The sequence below is a fragment of the Strix aluco genome, chromosome 6 (assembly GCF_031877795.1).
Source record: "Strix aluco isolate bStrAlu1 chromosome 6, bStrAlu1.hap1, whole genome shotgun sequence".
Taxonomy (NCBI): domain Eukaryota; kingdom Metazoa; phylum Chordata; class Aves; order Strigiformes; family Strigidae; genus Strix; species Strix aluco.
In genome coordinates this window covers 16,955,041-16,975,946 of record NC_133936.1, presented here as the reverse complement: position 1 = coordinate 16,975,946, position 20,906 = coordinate 16,955,041, and the positions used below count along the sequence as shown (strand labels likewise).

The 20,906-nt window shown below is 34.9% G+C and overlaps 1 protein-coding gene across 4 annotated transcripts in view; it reads left to right on the top strand.

Moving 5' to 3' along the window:
• Positions 1-20,906, top strand: part of MAP3K2 (mitogen-activated protein kinase kinase kinase 2) — a 56,733-nt gene that overhangs the window by 9,834 nt on the left and 25,993 nt on the right. For all 4 annotated transcript variants that reach the window (XM_074828811.1, XM_074828808.1, XM_074828810.1 and 1 more), the window contains exons 2-8: positions 9,666-9,735; positions 12,041-12,159; positions 13,884-13,924; positions 16,405-16,504; positions 18,279-18,392; positions 19,035-19,134; positions 20,090-20,220. In XM_074828811.1, the coding sequence (XP_074684912.1) occupies positions 9,732-9,735; positions 12,041-12,159; positions 13,884-13,924; positions 16,405-16,504; positions 18,279-18,392; positions 19,035-19,134; positions 20,090-20,220 (609 nt within the window). In that variant the 5' untranslated portion in view covers positions 9,666-9,731. The remainder of the gene's footprint in view (positions 1-9,665; positions 9,736-12,040; positions 12,160-13,883; positions 13,925-16,404; positions 16,505-18,278; positions 18,393-19,034; positions 19,135-20,089; positions 20,221-20,906) is intronic.

The following is a 20,906-nucleotide window of genomic DNA, read 5'->3' as shown; positions in this document are numbered from 1 at the left end:
GAGATTTTTCAAAGGAGAAACAGAAGCACCTACATCTGATTATGACACTTGCTGTGGTGGCTCTTTTATTGGATTGTGTGGATTAACTTCATACACCTGTTTTCTTTGAGAAGCGTTTTATGGGGCTACTCAGTGTCATGTAAGATAGTAAATTAGGAAAAAGTTACCAACACTACAGACGTGTTTTACTTTGTATTTGTGGGTACTATAATGTTACCTCAATATACAGAGTAAGCCTTAAACATTTTTATGACCTGAATAGCATGAATCAGTTTCTGTAGCATATAGCTTAGTTAATGGTAAGGAATTTGTTCTTGTTAGTGTTGTGATGCTCTGAGACTTTCCACCATGGTGGTGGTGATAAATTTCCAAGATGCCAGAGTGATTTGGAGGCAGTGATGCAGTTATTTGTAGCCCAGTGAACTGTGTCTCTTACTTTTTAACATACTTTTGTGAGAAAATCTGGTCCTGGATAAGAGTAAAGGAGTATGAGCAGTCGAGCCAGTATGTTCTGTTGCAAAATTGGCAACACTAAAATATTTTGCAAGGCGTCACTGTGGCATGTCCCTGCAAGTTTCAGCTGTTGTGACCCTTCCTCAATTTAAAATGTATATTTTTTTTCATAATAGTTTGGTTTGTTTTTTTTTTTTCTTGGAATCATGAACAGGTCTTAAAGCATCATGACTTTCAAGGCAGATTTGCTTGATGTATCAGCAAACTCATTCTTCAGTTAGGTCAAGAAATGAGCTGTCAGTGCTTTGGCTGCTGCCGAGGCAATAACAGATACAGGAAATAGAGAACTTCTATAAAACTTGAATTAGGTGAAGAAAGAGATCTTGTTGAGGAAAGTAGATGCTTTTCTGTTTGAGACCAATTACAGTCTTATCTTTTTTGTGTACTTGAAGTGGAGTGAACCTGTGAAGGGTTAGCCCATAGAGGCTCTTGATACCATTTGGAAAGAAGAGGTTCATTCAAAGCAGGAAACTTGCATTTAAGTGCCTTGAAACTCTCTAAATATGCTTATCTCTCCCTATCAACTGTAAAGGAAGTGTAGAGAGATTAGCTTTCCTAGACTACAGTTACTCTTTGTCAATATTGCTGTAAGTGTTAAGATATTTATCTCAAAAGCATAATTTTGCTGTAAACTCATCTTGAACTAAATTATCTGCTACTTTGCATTTTTATGAGAACAATCCTTAAAAACTGTGCCCTTGCATTCTCAAACCTTCCTGCACATTTTAACTTTTTCAAGTCAAGATCAGTGTTCATCAAGCTGATAAATGTTATATGAATGTGTCATATTACAGTTTATAGAACAGCAGGAACTAAAGATTTAATCTGAGTAGGATCAAGTTTTATTTTTGTCACTGGGTATGTTGGATCCTTCAGTTCATTCTGAAGTCTGTTTCTCAAAGTACTTTGAGAGATGAGCTGCATTTATGGTGCTAGAACTGACAGCACTGCTTTTCAATGTTTTATCCTTCCTGTAACTGGGAGGGCACCATCCATAATTAGAAGGTTTATTTTATGCAAGTCTGACTGGTTTTTTGTTGTTGTTTTGTTGGGTTTTTTTTAAAATTGAACTCTGGAAGGAGTACAGCAAGTAACCACTCTTTTCAGAAAATAAACAAATACTATATTCATGTCTGTAGCTGTACAGATGAGGTAAGTCTGTGTGCTCTTGTGTGCTAAATTTGACATAAACTCACTTTCTTTGCTTGCCAGGAAGATTTTAAAAGTCTTCAGTTTAAGAAATCTCAAGTCTGCATGTTGTAGAGGTACCTGATACATCCCTAATAGCAATAAAAGTACTGATGCTTCAGCCATCCTACACTTGCTGTCTGCAGTCTTTCTGATATTCTGCACTGAACAGTGTATCTGTAGGTTGTGTACAGAAGCAAGATGGCTTCTGCATACACTGCATTTTTATGCACACAAGGATTGCATTATCCCTCTTTAATTTTGTATTGCACCTATGTTAGATAATTATACATTGTGATTTAATAATTCTCCTGAATTGTCTCTTAAGGCTGTCCAATCTTGCAGCTGCAACTTTTTTTCAATTTCCTAAATGATTGTCTTTATGTCAAAATGCATTCAATGCAAAAACATTATTGAATAAACATAATAAAACAGAATATTTAAATTTACATAAAATACAACTTCTAATTATGAGTGGTGCACTCCCGATTGCAGGGAGAGTAAAAGTTCAAAAAGCAGTCCTGTTAGTTGTAGCACCATAAATGCAACTCAACTCTTAATTTTTACTATGTTTTAATAAATTTTTTTAATATTAAATGGGGGGAATCATAATAAATTATTATATGTATTTAAAATATTTAACTGTATTTGAATACATTCTGTTGGACTGTGACTGTTTCTAAACGCGATTCAGGTCGTTCTCTTAAGCTGTAGTTTGTATATCTCATTGGGCCTACCTGGTCATTGCCAGTCTGTAGGGGGTTGCGCTAGGAATCAAGTTCATTGATACTTTCTGCTAAACAGTCATATGGATCTCAAAATATTTTGTTTTAATCCATCAGTTGAGTTTCCTGTTAGTTAATTGAGACTTTAAAGCAAATAATTAAAATGTCGTGTGATATTTAGTCAAATATGTTGGAAAAATCTAGGTAGGGCAATTGCTGTAGTTAGTTCTGTTAACTAATCTGTAATAATTTCAAGAAGCCATATTTTGCTTGGCAGTAATAATAATCCTTGAAATCAAGGCATTTACTGTGTTTTTGCTTTTCATTCCATGGTAGAAACCGAGCTAATTATTACATTATTTTACTCTCAATTGATTTGGAGGTAAATAAACAGCAGCTCTTTGACCCTTTCCTTTATCCTTCTCAGTTATTTCTACAATATTTACAGTCCACTAGAATCTTCTTGTTTTCCAGGTATTTCCAAATATTTGCAAGAATGGTCTGGAAAACTGAACCACTAATCTTGTGAAGAATCTTAGACTGTTATAATTCCTTGGATCTTTAATTTAAAATGTTTGATCTGAAGTATATTACAAATACTGCATTTTACCTCTCTGTTGTTGTGTATGGTGAAATTTCTATTCCAGTAACACTGTGCTGTGGTTTGGATACATCCTCTTGATTTTTTTCAAAACCAGAACAAAAAATGGATGCTGGTTATTTCTTCCTGTTTTTTGTCACCACTTGCTATTTCACCATCTAAATTCAGTAAAACACATGTATCTGAGGTTTGGGGTTTTTTTCCCTTAATATATTTTTTAAAAAAGAGAAAGTCCATTAACTTTGAGTTGGGTGCTATTGTTTTATGAAGCCCATTATGCCGATAGAGGTAGTTGGCTCATGGTTCTATGCATTTAAGGTTGCTTGGTCTCTGAATAGTAGGTTAAAATAGCTTGGGGTTCTGAATAAACTGGTTTAATTACAAGAGATGTAGGGCAAAGTTTAGAAGTATAGTGACTAAGTTACATACAATCAGAACAAGACTTAAAATATTTTGAAAAATAAACCCAAGTACTTTTGCAGGAAATAAGGCAGAAGTGCTCTTTCTGCAAAGGAATATTTGATGTGTTCATGTTTGTTACTCTATCAAACAGTCATTCTAGTGGTAGAGGGGTTTAGTTCAGCTGTTCAGGATAGAATTGTTGAATGATGGTAACTATGAAAAAGCAAGCAGTAGGGGGAAAAATAGAGGGAAATACAGTTTCTGTCTGATGCCAAGTCCCAGACAAGTAGGCAGTCCTGAATTACTGCCCTGGTTGTGAGAGATGCTGTTCTAGACTGTGTCTCTTTTCCTTGCTCTGGGGCATCAGCTGGCAGAGCTTGATTGGTTCTGTTGTTTTGCCAGTCTTTCCTAGCACAGCAGAACTAGGTGGACCCTCTCAGTATATCCTGTCCAGTGCAATTAATCTCACTATTAGGATAAATTAAAGGGGGAAGAAAGTGCTTCAGAGTAGAAGGGGGCACATGAGAGGAAGAACTAAGGAGAAGAATATTACTGCTCTGTGGCTAATGTCCTTACTGGCATTCTGTTCCTTGGCAAGATCCCTCCCTGCCATCTTTCAGACCTTAAGATTCCGAGAAGTGTGCAAAGAAGGCTGGAATCAAATGTTTTAAAGTTTTTTTTCTCTAAGAAACTTCTGTCCATTAATTTCCCTCCAATATGTTTTCATTTTAAAAGATCCCATTGTATTGTGACAGGAAGAATATTTCTGATATTTTATTCACCAGTTAAACTTAATTTCTGATGTTCCAAATTTGACCCACTGAGTCCTATTTTTGTTTTGTTTTCCAAATGTTACCTTATCAATGTGTTATTGGCTTTTGATTTGGATTGACTGAATCTTTCTCTTTTTTTTTTACTTTCCCTGTAAACACCTTTTCTTATGTATTATTACAATATGTTAAAGATCTGAATTTTTCTAAAACTGAACCCACGTCTGATGTGTTATTGTTAAGCTCCAATTATTAACAGACCTTTCTGTTACCTGCTTAAATTTTTTTCTAGTTACTGCTCTTTCCTTCTCTTTTTTTCCTGTCCTCTATGATTTTGTGTTACTGCTGCTGCTTTCATATTCCTTGAAAAGGGTGGCTTTTTGCGCAGTGTTCACTTGTCTGTATGTCCATATAAAATCCTCTCCTTTACACTTGTTTCTATGGAGTTACCTTCTTTTAGGTATCTGCTAGTGTCTTGTAACAACACTGAATTTTCTCCTATACTTGCCACACTATGGAAGTTCCTGTCATTTATGCCAACAATTGCTTTGAGCTATGAAAAATTCTTCTATAGAAGTTCAGATTTAGGTATTACAGTTTGCTGTCTTGTTCACAGACACTATTTTTATTTGATTTTAAATTAAAACCCATGATGAGCAGTGCTGCACATTATTTTAGTTAAAGGTTAAATAGTCATATTTGACTAGGTGATCACTTGAGGTTTTGTCAGCCTTGGTTACTGTGATTTATAAGAGATTGGTTGTGTGAGACCAAGCATTTGATTGATTAAAAGTAACACTTTGGGGATAAAACCATTTTGTCTGGCTCATTCTTCTTGCTAGGAAATAAATTTCTACAGTCTTACTTTATATTCTGATTATCCATTCTACAGTCTGAAAAATTACCTGTGAATGCTCACTCTTCATGTTTACCTGGCTCTTTGTATCATCTTTTTTTTTTTTTTAATAGACAAGTATGTCTCTGAATAGCAATGGTAACAAATAGCGATTTCTTGTCATTTTGGTTTAACTTGGTTATGCCTGATATAGTATAATGTCCAATTTAATCTTTACCTGTGATGGGAATAATTATAGTGTGTCTTTTCTTCTTTTGAGTTCACAGTGTCATCTTGCTTTGGTGCAACGATGGGGAACTCTGTATTCTCAAACTGATTTATTTTAGTGAAAATTTATAGGGAATTGATATCCTTGAGATTTCTGCCCCACTATTGGAATAGGTTTGGACTCCAGAGGTGTGAGGCACCTTTCTATGTAGGTAAAGGGTTACTGTTTAAGTCTGAATTTCTTAAAAATCAGGTGAAGGTAGATTACTTGCTTCACTGTATTTTTTTTCTTGATTTTTAACATAAGAGGCAGCATGAAAGCTGGCTTATGTTCTTATGTGCTTATATACTACCTTTACTGTTCTCATATAATTAGTTTATGGCTCTCACTGTAGCCATAGCTAATTTTACTCCTTAAAATTGTACTTGTTACGGAGTTGGATGCTGTAGAAACCATTTCATTTCTGCACACTATGTATCTCTATATTCCACAGATCTAAAATGCACTTTCTAGCTCACTTAATAAATATTCACCTCATATAGCATCTGCTTACTTTCTTCCTTTACTGTGTGAGGGTAAAGCTTTATTTTTTTTTCTAGGCTACAAGTTTTTGAATGTGACCAAATTAGTCATGAGAGACGATGTAATATGTATGCCAGTGTTTGTGTACTTTTCTGTCTCAGTAAGCAAGAGGCAGCCTAACCCTCTTGTATTTATTATAGGAGAAGCTTATGCATATGGACAATTAGCACAGAGTATTTGAACAGCTAGATTATCGTCTGCATGACTTACTTGCCCTCAGGCTTTGTTTAATTTGCCATGAGAAAGCTAAAAACAATTTCCAAGAATCACCTGGATATTTTCTTCCTTCAGCAGCTTTCTCAGATTCTGAAAGACTTCCAGGCCCTGTGGAAGGTGGCTGATGGGAAGCCAATCATGAATATGAATCAGCATCTCTCCACCCTTATATCCAAAATGCTGTTGCTAGGATATTCTTCTTTGTTTGCTACTCTTATCACATCATCACCTTTTTGAAATTCACTCTCTGTCATCCTTTCTTTAATTACATTCAAATTCAAGCTGCTTGTGTCTCTCTGCAAGACCTTGATATGATCTTATTCTACCTTTGCATCTGCTCTTGTGTTTTGCTGCCTTTGCTTCTGAATCTGAGTTCCAGTTTTCTCTGTTTCACTTCATTTTCGTCCTGGATTGTCATCCACTCTGTGTGTGTGCGGGTTTTGCTAATACTACTTTGTAACCGTGGATTAGGGTATGTTTTTTTCCCTTTCTACTGAATGTATATTTTTTTGTTTAAAAAAATGTTGATTTCTGTCAGCTTGTTTTTATTCTCTCCCCACCACCACCCTGTTGTTATGGTCTGTTGCAGAAATGAGCAGTTAAAACCAGAAGTGTTTTCTCAATTCGCAAAGGTGAAGTCTTCATAAAGTTTCATCTGGGTCACCTGTTTATTTGAAATTTTAATGTTGTTAGCTTATTTTTGAAATGACACTAGATGCTAACAGAAAGATTGTTAAGATGTTTAGTTGATGATTAATTATACTTTATATTTGAACAGAAAGAATTTTGGTTAAAAGGGATGATAAAGTGAGAAGTTGTTCATAGAAATTTAATTTTTCTAGGTTTTTTTTTTTTTTAATTTCTTCTAATGATTGTGAAAATGGAACGGAAAAGAAATGCATGCTCACTCATTAGCTTATGTTCTTCTAATGAGAGATACCACAGATTAATACTAGAGAATGAATTCTTGTAACTGGAGGAACTTGCAGAAGGTGTTTCCTAAGATGTTTCTTCTTCAGCCTGCCTGCTATATGAGCTCTGTAGCTCAAATATCTTGAGCTTCCACGTTTGATTACTTCGGCTAAGTTGAGGAGGAACATCTGGGGTATTTTTGTTTGGACATATAACTTGTTTTCTTAAAGTGTGGCAGAGATTTAAAATGCCTCACAGATCTTTTGTATTTCTTGGAAATGCTTACAAGGAGGTACTACAAAAGTACCTCATCCAAAGTCATGAAACACATTTTTATGTTTAATGTGTTAAGACAGCTAATTAAATCAGACATTTTATGAAAGTGACATTATCTTTCATTTTAAGACAGTTGGATCAAATACAGAAACAAAAGTTTTATAAGCACTTCAGTGAATAATTCTATGGAAGATCCCCCAAATCTACTGCTGATACAAAAAAAAAATAGTGTAGGAAATAATTGAATATACGTTATGTTTTGCTTTTTTGACTCTTAGTGATGCAAATGATGCAGAGGATCAGACATGGGGAAAAAAGTTAATTGTGATATTTACGGCTATAAAGGTAATTCCACTTTGCTAAGAAAACCAGATCTTCTGGCATTTTGTGAGGGAGCAAGGTCTGACAATTCTGTCCTTATTTTGAGTGATCTTGGCTACTATTATTCGGTAAATAAATGAAAATTCAGCCCCTGTTTTCCTCTCCAAAGATTAGTACAAATCCCTTTCTTTTGTATCTTCAAGGTTTTTCTTTTCTGTTATGGAGCAAGAGAAGCTTTTTATTTTTTAACTCTTTTGAAGCAGATTTTTCTTTCCCACTGTGGTGGCATCAAGAGGCTGGAGACCATGTTAGTAGTAAAAGTTGGGGTTGTATCTTGAGACTGGGGGCAGCCCAGGCCAGATACACTCACACTCTTGCAGGCTTTAATACTTTACAAAGCATTCGATGGGAGTTTCTTTCCCACAATACTTGGAAGGTGTTTAAGGTACTGTGTTGAGGCTGTCCATAGACTTGTGAGTATGTAACTGAATACACTTGAATCATATTTTCAGCTTTATTTTAGTTCTAAAGTGCTCTCTTGCATGCTCTCTCAACTGAACTGACTTCTGATTGCAGAGTGGGACCTCTGGATTTTCTTTAAAAGCTTGATCTCTTCTTGGTTATTATGGAGCTTGAAATAGACAATAGTAGATGACTCATCTGATATGTAGGTATAAGGCAGTATATAGCAGAGACCTTTACATGGGTCTCTAGTCCAAACTTCTTCCTGAAAAAAGCTTCCTAGTTCCACTGGTGAAATGAATGCTGCTCAAAAAGGCTGTTTTCATGAAATGAGTATGTAAGAGACAGTGCCAGAAACTCTTAGATGCCTAACTGAAGATGCTTAGAAATCCTTTGGAAAATTTTAATTAGTTTGGTGTTAGCTAGAAAATTGACAGAATATTCAAGCAAAGAAGCCTGACTGGCTGGTGCTGAAAGAGCTGGCCCACCTCCCCTGTGTGTGTTCCCACAGGTGGCCCTGTGCTGGTGTCAGGAGTCATTTGGCACTGACAAGGAACTAAACCATGAGAAAACAAATTCTGTTTAAAAAAGAGTGAGTCATATTCTGTTGGTGTAGCTCCTTGAATGAACTTAGAGGGAATAATGTTTTATCAGAGTAGGGTAGATCTTTTGGCTCCGAGTCAGAAAGATGAATGGTCCACTGCAGTCAGGAAAAGGAAGGAGGGAGTAAGCTCTCGTTACTTGGTCACAGTGACTGCTTAAGAAATTAGAGTTTTCTTCTAATATCTTGCATTAAAAATTCTGAATTCTTCCTGTGGTAGCCTGTATTACAACACATCTCATTGTCTAGGGATATGTCTTTAGTTTTTTGCTGTTAAGCTCCCTAATAGCAGCTCATAGAAAGCTTACTGTAATTGGTCCTTAATAATTGTTTTTTTTCAATTGGCTGATGTTCACAATACTGTGTTAGATGGGGTTTGTTCATAAATGTGCCCCCTATGTTTCTACTTTTCTGGGTAACTTGTATGTTGTATATTAAAAGTTAAAACCTGCTGTCTTCCAGCGTCATTTGCTTTCATGAGTGTTGAGATATCCATGTAATGCTCTTGAATTATGATGAAAAAAAACTTACCAATTGAAAATTTCTAGCTTATAGAACCTGTAGGTATTGATGCCTCTTGATTTGTGCTATGAGTTTCATATATATTTATATATAGGAACTATATATATGTAGTTTTGAATACAGAGCTTTGAACACCAGATACAGGAACCTGTAGAAAAAGAATCAGTACTTAATAATCTGGAGTAGTGGTTATCCCATGTAGCAGGGTGTTATGGCCAATTAAGCTACTAATCATCATTTTGGGGTGTAGATAAGGCTAAAATCAGCTGAAGTCTAGAGTATTTAGTGTCTTCTGAAAGTCTATATATGTTGCTCAGAGCCCAGTGAGGATTTGGAGACAGTATCTGTTTTCTCCACATGTCATATCTACATAAGCAATCTTATTTGTAGTTTATATGCATATTTGATATGTAGACTATCAGAAAAACTGCCTGTAAACAATGAAGAGTTGACTGTTTTACGTGGCTTTGACAACTTCAATAATTGTGTATTTTTGGCTTTTCATTTTAGGAAATAAAATAATGCTGGTGAAGCAACCATTTCCCTGAAGTTCAAGTTTTCGGGCTCACTGCCATTATGGGTAAGTCTTGTGTGTAATGTGTATAAAAATTTAATTTGAATACTTTTAATTTCTATTGAAGACTAAAAACATTAATGTAATACCATTCCTAGGAACTGTGTGCTTTGGCTGTGTAACTCAATGTAATGTCTACATGAAAGGTGGTGTTCAGCTGCTTTGCTAGTGTTCAAAATATTTCTCCTTTTTTTCCATTGGAATATAGCACTTTTCCCTTACTATGTGGTAACTTAAAAATCCACATATAGGAACTTGAGAATCATGGTATTAGGGTACTGAGCAATATTTACTGTGCTCTAAATATTAATGGCTATTGGGGGAAAAAAATCCCCATGAAGTCTGTATTAAATAATTTTATTGTATTGTCTTGTGTCATTGCAGTGCAAAGCCAGGACTGGGTAGATGGTCTAACTGTGTTTTTGTAAATACGTAGCACATTTATATTGGATGTTGATTTTTTTCAAGTTGTACATGCTTCTTAATGAGTAGACCATGTTGTTATTGTAATCACTTACCAGTGCTCACTCTCAGAAAAAATCCCAACAAACCAACCAACCAAAACACACACATTTTTGTATTGCATTTGTTTATCTTTTATTGTTACACTATTTTTTTCTTGAGCTCATGCTTAATAATAAAGTAGCTGAATCTAGGAGTGCAGCACTCTTCTGATTTCTAATACCAGCATTTTGTGTGAGAGAAATGACTATTGAGTCATATTGGATATTCAGTAAATTTTAGATCTTTTCCACAATGCTTTGGTTTCCTTTGTTTGAGATATGCTACCTAGTGACCACTGGGAATTAAACGTCTTCCAAATAATTGCTAAAATAACAATTTTTTATCGCTGAGCACTAGAATAGGCTATAACATGATAAAATAGCTTAACTTTCTTCATTGTGGCAAGTTTTGAAATGTGTTTTAGTGTGAGAAAGGAATAACTGAGCTGCAAGAATGCCTTCAGTTCTGCCATTAAATATTGCTAGTAAAACTTGCTTTTATAGATTTGCATATCTTAGTAGAGTTATGAATAATGACAGCTTGAGTGATGATCAAAGTTACTCATTTTCAGACGAGCTTTCTGATCTGTTAGGAATCTATTAAATTAGAACACTGAAATCCCACAATGTCCTGATATGATAAATATATTTGATTATATTTGAACAGAGTGTCAAGGAATTCTTATCATTGCTGAATACCTGGCATGCTTGCTTGCTGATTTTAATGCTGAGTTTTACTTGGGTCCATGTTTGAGAAATACTGTCCTTTGTAAATCACAGCACTTACCAATGAATTCTTCAACAAACATATCCATTGTGAAGTAGTATGAAGGCTTGCAGTCAACACCTTTGTAGATAAATTTTGTTATCCAGTGTTCTAGATGCATGTTGAGTATAGTACTGTTGCTGTGGCAAGGAATTAATGCAAAATATTAGTGACAAATAAATTTCCCTTAGTGATGTATGTTCAGGCTTTTGAGGTCCTAAGTGCTTTCCTGTCTAAAGGAGCATCCCAGTGCCAGGGCAAACCTTGTCTAGCATGGCCTGAGGCCATCACAGCTGCAGCTGATCATCAGGATTTAGGATTCTGTGTGAACTTGAAATTTAAGCTGCGTAGCACTCCTGCCCCTAAATTATCCCCTAGGTTCAGTGCTTCTGTTTGTCCTTGTGAATTAGTCCTGTCAGCCCTAAAAAACCCCTACATTTGCTGTCCTGGAAAAGTTCTGTGGTGTTTTGTTTTTTTTTGTTCTGTTGGGTTTTTTTAAATTACTCTGTGGGCTGTCAGCAGATGCCCAGACAGTGGAGGTGTTCCTTTGGGACTTTATATATGCTTCTTATGTGCATGACTGTACCTGTTCAGGACAGAGGAAAAATGATTCAAAAGTACTTGCTTTTCTTTTTCTTTATTTTACAAACTGGGGGCAAAGTATGATTTCTAGTTTAACATCTCATCCATTAACATTATTTGAAACAAAGCAGATAAACCTTTTCCCCCCCCACCCTTTTCTTATTAATACAGCCTGCGGTTCTGTAGAGTTGTCAATCTTTGTTATGACTTCAGTCTTTTAAAACTGCCATTTAACTGTGTTTATTGATTAAGCTGTTTATTTCCTTAACACTGTTAATGATAAATAAAATAAAAACCTTTGCAACATGGCAGTATTTTTTTTTAATTGGCAATTATATATTGAAGTGTCATTTGGACTTTTAGATTTTAGAATAATGCCTGCCTAATTGTGAAATGAGACAGCAATGCACTTCAAATGTAACAGTCATTTACACTTCTCTGGTATGTTTTCTGTGAGCAGATGAGCAGCAAGCTTTGAATTCAATCATGCAGGATTTGGCTGTGCTTCATAAGGCCAGTCGTCCTGTATTGCCCCAGCAAGAAACAGGAAAACCAAAGTCATCTTCACCTAAAAAACAGGTAATCTTTACTATCCTACTAACCTATTGAACACGGAATGTCCTGCTGTGACTTCTATAATTATTTTTCTTGCCAGACCAGTGAGCATACCAGAATGAGCTATTAGTCTCCTACATGTGCTGCCATTTTCTTTGTTCATGTTCTTAAATTAGCAGCAAAATGAAATGGTGGTATTTCAGACCAGATCATAGTGCATGCATACAGTGTATGACTCTGATCCTGATAAATTGAAGATTATAGGGATATTTTGACACTGTATGTAGATTTTTTAATATTATTATTATTTGTTTGGTATTAGACTATTTTAAAATATCAGTATGTGTTAGTATCTCTTATTTGGAATGCTTCTTTAGAATGAATTTCATAGGTATATTAGATTGCCCAGTTGTCAGCTGTATCACACTAAAGAATGTCAGCATACAGCAGCAAAATCATACTTAAGCTCCTTTACTGCACATTTGGCCTCAATTTTTTGTTTGTTCATATGCTGGAAATGTGAGTTCTTTTCAGCTGTATTTTTGTTCTGCAGATACTGAACACAGATGGAAAAGTAGTACATACTTAGTTGGTAGACGTGAACTACTGTATAGTGAGATTAGGAGAGGAGAGGAGAGGATGTAGATTTTTGCCCAAATTGTTGTAATAGCCCCGTTGAGTTAACTGTATGTTTATTTGATTGGATTCTTGATTGACAGTCCAATATTTCATGAAACTTCAGTTTGTGCAGTCTTGTTTTAATCTGCTAAAGGTCAAAGTATTTGAATATATTTGGCTCTTAAACTGTCAAAAACCAATGGCTAAATGTTTTACAGCTTTTAAAGCACAAAATGAAAGAGTTCAGTATATGACACAGGGGTGCTTTGCTACTGTCATGTCTCACTTCTGAGCTGTGACTTTAGACATTGTAGTGATATGCATATACAATCCAAAATTACTTGAATATAATACATGTTTAGAAAGTTAGAAGAAAAATAGTTGAGCCGTTTCTGAGTTTAAATGTGGTAGTGGTTTGTCATTCTGTTTAAATTTGTGAATTTTGAAAGTAATCACTTGTGAATCAAGTAATTCTTTTGGAAGATACAGCATTGTTATTTGGATAAAATCTCTGGTTGAAGGCATTAATTTTTTTCCTGCAATAGCTGCTAATACAATTTGATTCTTAAAATTATGATTTTGCAACACAATTTTATGTCCATGTAACTGCAGATATTTACAGGTATCTTTGTTGTTGGGAAATTGATTGCATGAATGCTGGCTTAATTACATGTGTGGGTTTCTATGGTAATGCTTATGAAACAAGATATGTTTCTTGAGCCTGGAACACTCAGCTCCAAAGTATACATAAAAACCTCTTATAATAGCTAAATCTACCTGCCAGTTCGTGGTAGAGAATTCTTTAGTAATCAGTCCCATGCTGAATTTGAAATAATGAATCTGCTGTAATATTAAAATATATTGATAGAAAATAATGTGTTTACTTACAGAAGCATTAGTTGTACTTCAGAAAAATTTTTTGTAATTTTTACACACTTTAAGCCTTTATCAGATACCTCACTTGAAATAGCTTGTTAAAAGTAGCTTGGTATGTTGGAAAGGACAGAAAATTAATATGGACTGTTTAAGGATTTTACTTCTGGTGTAAGACTATTGAATGGGATTTCGTGGCATTCCTTAAAGGAGGTAGTAACAAACTAATAGTGGTTCCTTTATCTCTTTTCTTACAGAATGATGTTAGAGTCAAATTTGAACATCGAGGTGAAAAAAGGTAAGATGGGAACACAGGAAACAGTCTTGTCTTCTATTTATAGAATTTTGTTGGGCTCCGATCATAAAGTTTCAAACTGTTCAAAGTGTTTCAGATATCTGCGTGTATTTGGTTTGAGCTTTAATTTTGATATGAACACAATTTAAGGAGAATGAATCTGTTTAAAATGTGGGCTCTGAGTATACATAAATGCGGAAGTATCTTACTGTAGCTACATCCTGTGTAATATCCCTCATGTGTTTACCCTTCAGATAGATGTTTGTAGCCTAGAACAATTACTTAGATCATTAGCATAGATCTCAAACATGAGCAGACCAGCAAATAATTTTCTTGCTGCATCATGTGCGTAATAAATGCATGGTAATATGTTGTTACTGTAACACCCAGAGGAAGAAGCCTGGATCATAAGGCTCAATATTGGATTGTTCTTTGGAGGAACCAATCTGAGAACTGTAATAAGAAAATGTATTAGACTTCATAATTGGGTTGTTTTCATTGATAATTTTGAGTAATCAGTCAAAATTTATTTTCATTTTGTGTAAGAGAGATGAATTATGTACATGCTTAAAGTATACAAATATCTGTCTCTATATATCTCTGTTCTGATGGCTGCTCAAAAGCTTTTACAGAAGTCAATCTACAATTCCATGCAGAACTTCTTTGTAGACAATTCATTTTGTCTGTCTCTTTTTGAAAGCATAAACCTACAGAGAAATGGTTATAGAATAAGATCTTTGAAAATACATAATGAAAAAGGAAATAATATCCTGGTCACACTATTTATCAATAGAAATGGTAAATGCCTTAAGTAAAGATTGCTTCAGAATGAAACCTATGCTACTTACGGGCAGTCCTTAGGGTGATGTGAGATAGGATCAGTGTGTATCCATGCTGATTACAGTATGTGCCCTCTCTTTACATTAAATAACAGTATGTTCCCTTGGTAATAACATTCTTCAGCTTCTTTCTATCACTTTTCTGAACACCACATGTAACAGTGCATCAGTAATGGTTGAGTGCTATAAGTAATTTGGATGAAATAAGTCTTTTCAAAACCTTTGAAACTGAGGACTCTTCTACCTAGTAATTTCTTGTGAAATAAGCGGAAGCATGAACTTAAAACAGAGAACTGTTTACTCACTCCAGTCTGCACAGACACTGCATTTTTGCAGTTTATCTTAATTCACTGTCACAGTGCACTTAAGTTAATCAGTATGAATACAAGTATAAAGTAATTGTGTGAAAAGATGCCTTTCCCAAGCTTATATGCTGATGGGCCTAGCTCTGTTTGGACTGTCCCAAGTAGCTTGAGCCTGCTTGCCCAGGGGTACTGGGCAGCTCAGGCTCATTGCTCAGCATGAGTTATAATACTTTTGTTGCCTGAGCATGTAGATCTAAAGATAAAATAATGAAATTATGCAAGAAAAATAAGTTATGCAATGGCTTTCTTGATAGTTTTTAAAAAGGGAAGTAGAAAAGAGAAGTGATTCCAGAGTTTCTCAGTAGTGAATGTGGCACTCCATATCAAGGATCGTGCACTATGATGGGCAGAATTCTAGGCTTGCTGAACAAATTGTTAACTACAGTGAGAATTAGTGTTGGGGTTTTTTCTAAGATTTTATTTTTTCAAAATAATTTTTATTTGGAAGTGGCCTCGCTTCTAGCCTCATTTCAGTGATAAATATTGTTCCCTAACCAGTGAAACCAACTGAAACAGTGCTAAAAGGGATGTTTACCCTTTGCTAATTTTTTTGCTTCACAAAATTTGAGTGCTATTCCTTTTTTGAATGTGAATTGAATGTACCTCACTAGCTTAGTCACTTCTAAAAACCTTTTTTGTTTAATGGTGTTGTGTCTCAGATAATACAATAGTCTTCTATAGCAAAAGGTCAGTTACAGGCATTTTGGGCTATTTGATTTGACAAGACATTGAGTTAAAAGAAAATCTGAGTTGTTGACCTACAGCCACACCATTCTTACAGGAGCACACTTGAAGCACAGTTAGTGACGGACTCAGCAGTTTGAGCGTGTAATTCATTATGGTAAAGATGGTGATATTTCGTTACCTTCCTCAGATAAGATAGTCTTTTGGATTTCCAAAAAAGTGAGGGCTTTAGGAGTAATTCTGTTCTGATGCTTATGCTTGTCAGCCTGTGGTACTCCACTGTTGTTTTCTGAAGTAGAAAATCTTAGAAGTTTCTAAAAATTTGCCTCTATAATGGAGGCATGCAAAGCTTTAAGTTAAGAAAGAAGCCCTGTGCAAGCAAGTAAAATAGTCATAATATGATTATCCCTTGTAACTTTTACACTGCTTTTCTGTCTTTTTTTAATGACTCAAAATATGGAGGATAGTGAATAAAGCATAGCCTCTTATACTGGTCTTAGTAATAAATTTAATTCTAAGGTCATTCTTAATAATGAGTTGCCAGATTTTCATAAGTAATGGACAAAAATTCTTTATAACTTGAATTGTGTTTCAGAATCCTGCAATTACCAAGGCCTGTTAAACTTGAAGATCTTGCAGCTAAAGCTAAAGTTGCTTTTGGACAGACTATGGATCTACATTACAGCAATAATGAGGTAATATTCTGTGTTTTCTAAATTATCAGTGACTTGTATGTTGATTACTTTAAGGGTGAAATTTGCTCATATAAGCAGTGAAAACCACTCCTGTGACAAAACCCTAGATTTCCAATGTGTGTGTTCTTGAATGTGTAAGGTTTGTCTAATTTAGGGTAGGTAGGAGATGCGTGAAATGTTTTATGAGGAGAGTCGTATCTTACTGAATTATGTCTCAGACTTTATTGGGAATGGGTAAATTGTCTTCCTGCTTTGCCACAGTCCTGTTGCGTGACTTTGGGAAAGTCTTTACCTCTTTGAACTTTGTCGTGCTTGTAAATTTGAACTAACATTTACCCTTTCTTGTACACTTTTTTTCCTTTAAGGATTAATCTTGTGGGTAATAGCTAGAATGCTGCATTTAGTAATGTTTGGATTGGAGAACTAGGCTTAACTGTTGCTCCTCTTAAAGTGGCTGGTTAACAAAGGTTTTTTTGGGGAACAGTGCTAGTACCGTCAAGCCACTTAAGTTTGATCAATATTAGTTCTCCCTTTCTTTTAGAAGTAGAGATGGAATTATTAATAAGAAGTATATGTACAGATGCAGGATCCATTCTTAGGAGTTACTTCGGGGTTTTGCCTTGAGTCAGCAAAGTGCACGGAGGATTATTTGTATGCTTGCTTATGCACAAATTAATTCCTGTATCTAATCTGCATCTTTGCAGAAGAAAATGCCTGTAATTGCTGTTAGTGACTCACTACCTTACCAGGCACTTCTGTGAAACTGATCCTCAAAAGGAAGAATTCCAACTTTTGAGACTAGGAAGGTCAGAAGAAATGGCCGTTCATGATGCTTTAGCCTCAGCTCCTTCCTCTGATAGATTTTTAGGCATTTGAGCAGGTTTCCTGCTTGTCGACTTCTGTACTAGTTGGCAAATCATCCTTTCAGAAATATGATGGTAATAACCTGTCATTAGCATTAAGACTGCAACTTAAAATGAAGACTATGCTCATTTTCTGCCGAGACCTTTCTCCCTCATTCTCACTTCTTTTTTGTATAAAAGTATTGTATTTCAGCTGATGTTGTATTTGAGCATCACTGACTGAGACTATTTACAAGTAGAATAGATATTGCAGTGTTCCTTTGTTATAAGCAGAAGTTGTAATTTACACTGCTGAAACATAAGCCCAATTCTGTTTGTTATAGAACTCAGATCTCAAGTTCACTTTAATGGCATAACATTTTCTGTTTTAAAGATACATGTATGCCAAGTTAATTCTAATTAATTAGATCCAAGTAAGGTTCTAGTGAGGACTGCAGTTGTTCCATGTGGATCACATCATGCCTGATACACTTCCTTAGCAAATTCTGTTTTTCAACGGAGAAATTCTGTTAGTGATGCAGCTGCAAACAAATATAGTTATAACAGTGTGAGATACAAAAATGTGCTTTATTCTCTATAAAATCAGGCTTATTTTTATTTATCTTAGACACCGTTGCACATGTTTCTCTGAAACTTGTAGGATATTAATTTGTACATATATAAAATGGTTACTCCTTGATTGTGAAGACTTGTTCCACCATACTGTACCTGTTGAAGGCATCTGAAGGAAGAGTTAAGATTGAATGTCAGATGTTTTAGTGCTAACTTGGGGCATCAATAAATACATTTTATTTTCAAGTTGTTTGGAATGAAAGGAAAGATAACATCAGTTTATTTGTTTCTCTGCACTTGACTTCCTCATCTCTTTCTTGTGTCTTATTTAAGACCTTTTTTTTCCCCCCTTTTTGTAGCTTGTAATTCCATTAACCACACAGGATGACCTGGACAAAGCTGTTGAACTGCTCGACCGTAGTGTTCATATGAAGAGTCTCAAGATATTGCTTGTAATACATGGAAATACACAGGTATGAGTTGACATGCTAAATGTCTTTTTCCTCAGTTTTCATATTAAAGTATAATTTGTATCTTTTCTTAAAGATTACATTTTTCCAATTAAAAATATTACTGATTGCTTATTCAGTTCACTTTAAGCATCTATTAGCATTTTGTATTGACTTGGTTTTAACTTTTTCCTGAATCCTGTTCCTCTCTTTTTGTTTGCCTTCCTTACAGTGGTAGAAAAGTGTTCCTTAATAGAATGATGATGTGGTACAAATTTGAGAAGCGCATAGAATTTAAGTAACTGTAGTTATTTGAAACTGTTCTTTAAGTCATATGTTGGAGACACTCCTTTGTGACAAGTTAAATGTTTATTGTAGCAAACAGTAGCAGTGGACTGTAGGCTAAATACAGAGTAATTTTAGTATTGTCTAACACATCACAGCCGTGGTATTGATAGGATTTGTATACTAGTACATATAGAAAATTATTTTTAAATATTAAGAATGAGCTAATAAAATAAATGAATTCTGATATAAATTGGTAAGCTTCTTTTCAACTGCTTGAAAAAAAGGAATGTTCTGCACAAAACCTATAAAGTTTGTGAAGTATTTTCATTGTCAGGAGTATAAAGTAGTAGCTGCAGTTTAATATGAATGCATTTTCAGTCACCCAGTGTAAATAACGTGGAACCCTTGCCCTCACTGGAAGATTTAGATAATACAGTGTTTGGTGTGACAGACCGAAAAAGGCGACTGTCTGTAATAGGTAAGCTACATATTTTGAAAGTTTTAATGGGAAAACCTTTTCTTCTGTAATATTCTCTTCATCAAGATCTTGCTCTCAACACAGACTGTTTGAATTTCTCTTACTCGTCAATGACTCTAGAGTTTGCACTCGGGGGAGTGGATTTTGAATTTTAAGTCCTATATATATATATTTTTAATATATATTAAAATATATAATAAAGAAAATTAACCAAAAATATCACAAATAAATAAATCTATGTAGAATTATTTGAGGTAACTGATGGGTATCCTAAAATGTTGATGTTAGTACTCCCCTTTATTTTCAGATACAGGAATGAGTTACTGAAAAATCTGTTTGCTTATATGGCAGTGCGTTCCCTTGCTCAATTTAGGGCTACCATATTTTTTAATCTTAATGTGCAAGCATATGTTTAAGATACTTATTTTGTCATTGATAAAACCTTTTTGCTTATTCATGTTTTAAACTTGGTGTGATGTTAACTTCCAAATTTAATTATGAAACTGGAGAGTTTAATGAATAATTTTTCAGACAATTTACTTAATTTATTATGAACAGAGATATTCATGTTCTTGCAGATATAATACTCTACAAAGAAAAACTTAAATTCTCCAGAGTTGGAAAGGGTTAGTTGACATAGGTGGAAGGGTTTGGATTTTTAATTTTTTCAAAAGAAGAAATTTACCTAGCTAGGTGTGTGGGCAAACTATATTTCTGTTCATATAAAATGAAAATTCTTTTTAATGCCATTGAGGCAACCCTGCCGCAGATTTTTCATAATTCCTGGATTACAGGTTTTTAAATGCTATATGTAAGTCTTGTATTGCACAGGCATTTGGGAAGTTTCTAAAGCAATAAGTGATTCAGGCAGGCTCAGTGCCTATGAAGCATTTGAATAAAGCCCCTGGATTCTGTGTTAGTGAAGAGACTCTGACTAGCCCTTTTCTTTCAAAAGGTTCTAATACTCGTGATAGAAGTTCACCTCCCCCAGGATACATTCCAGATGAGCTGCATCAGGTAGCCCGAAATGGGTCATTCACCAGTATCAACAGTGAGGGAGAATTCATTCCAGAAAGTATGGATCAGGTACCTGTGTGATTTATTAAAATTAAAGTTTTTGTTAGGTTGATTTATGAAATACTGTTGTTCAAGAAGGATATGGAATTGTTGGAAAGAACAGCTAAAAAAATTATGACAACCATAGAAAACGTGATCTGTGAGAGAAGGTTAAAATAACTGTGGTTGTTTAGTCTTGTAGAACCTGTTTTTTTCTCTCTAAGTCTCTTCAATTATTTAAATATGTTGCTACAAGGAGAAGGATAATATTCTTAATTTCCATGATAGTTGAGTCAGGCAGTGATAGATATAAATTACAGCAAGAGATGTCTACATTAGAAAGTACAAACCCCTTTATTTTAATGAGAAGGATACGTAAGCAAGACCAGTTTTACAACTTGCCCAGGTAACTAAAGGAGGTTTTAAAGAAGAGTTTGGATCTGTCAGAATTATTTGGACTCATTTGATACCGTGTTGGGGAAGAAGAGGCAAGGAGATGGCAATGGGTCTGGTATAAATAAGCTCTGAAATACTTTCCATGGTCACGTTGTGTGAGGATCACAAATGTATGCTATTTGTTCTCATTATTCACCTGCATTGTTGGTGTGGGACAAATCCTGCTCTCTGAATATCAAAATTACCCTTAAAAACAGCAGGAAAAGATGGGAGAATGTAATGGCTCACAGATTGGCAGTGGAGAAAGATATATTTTAAGG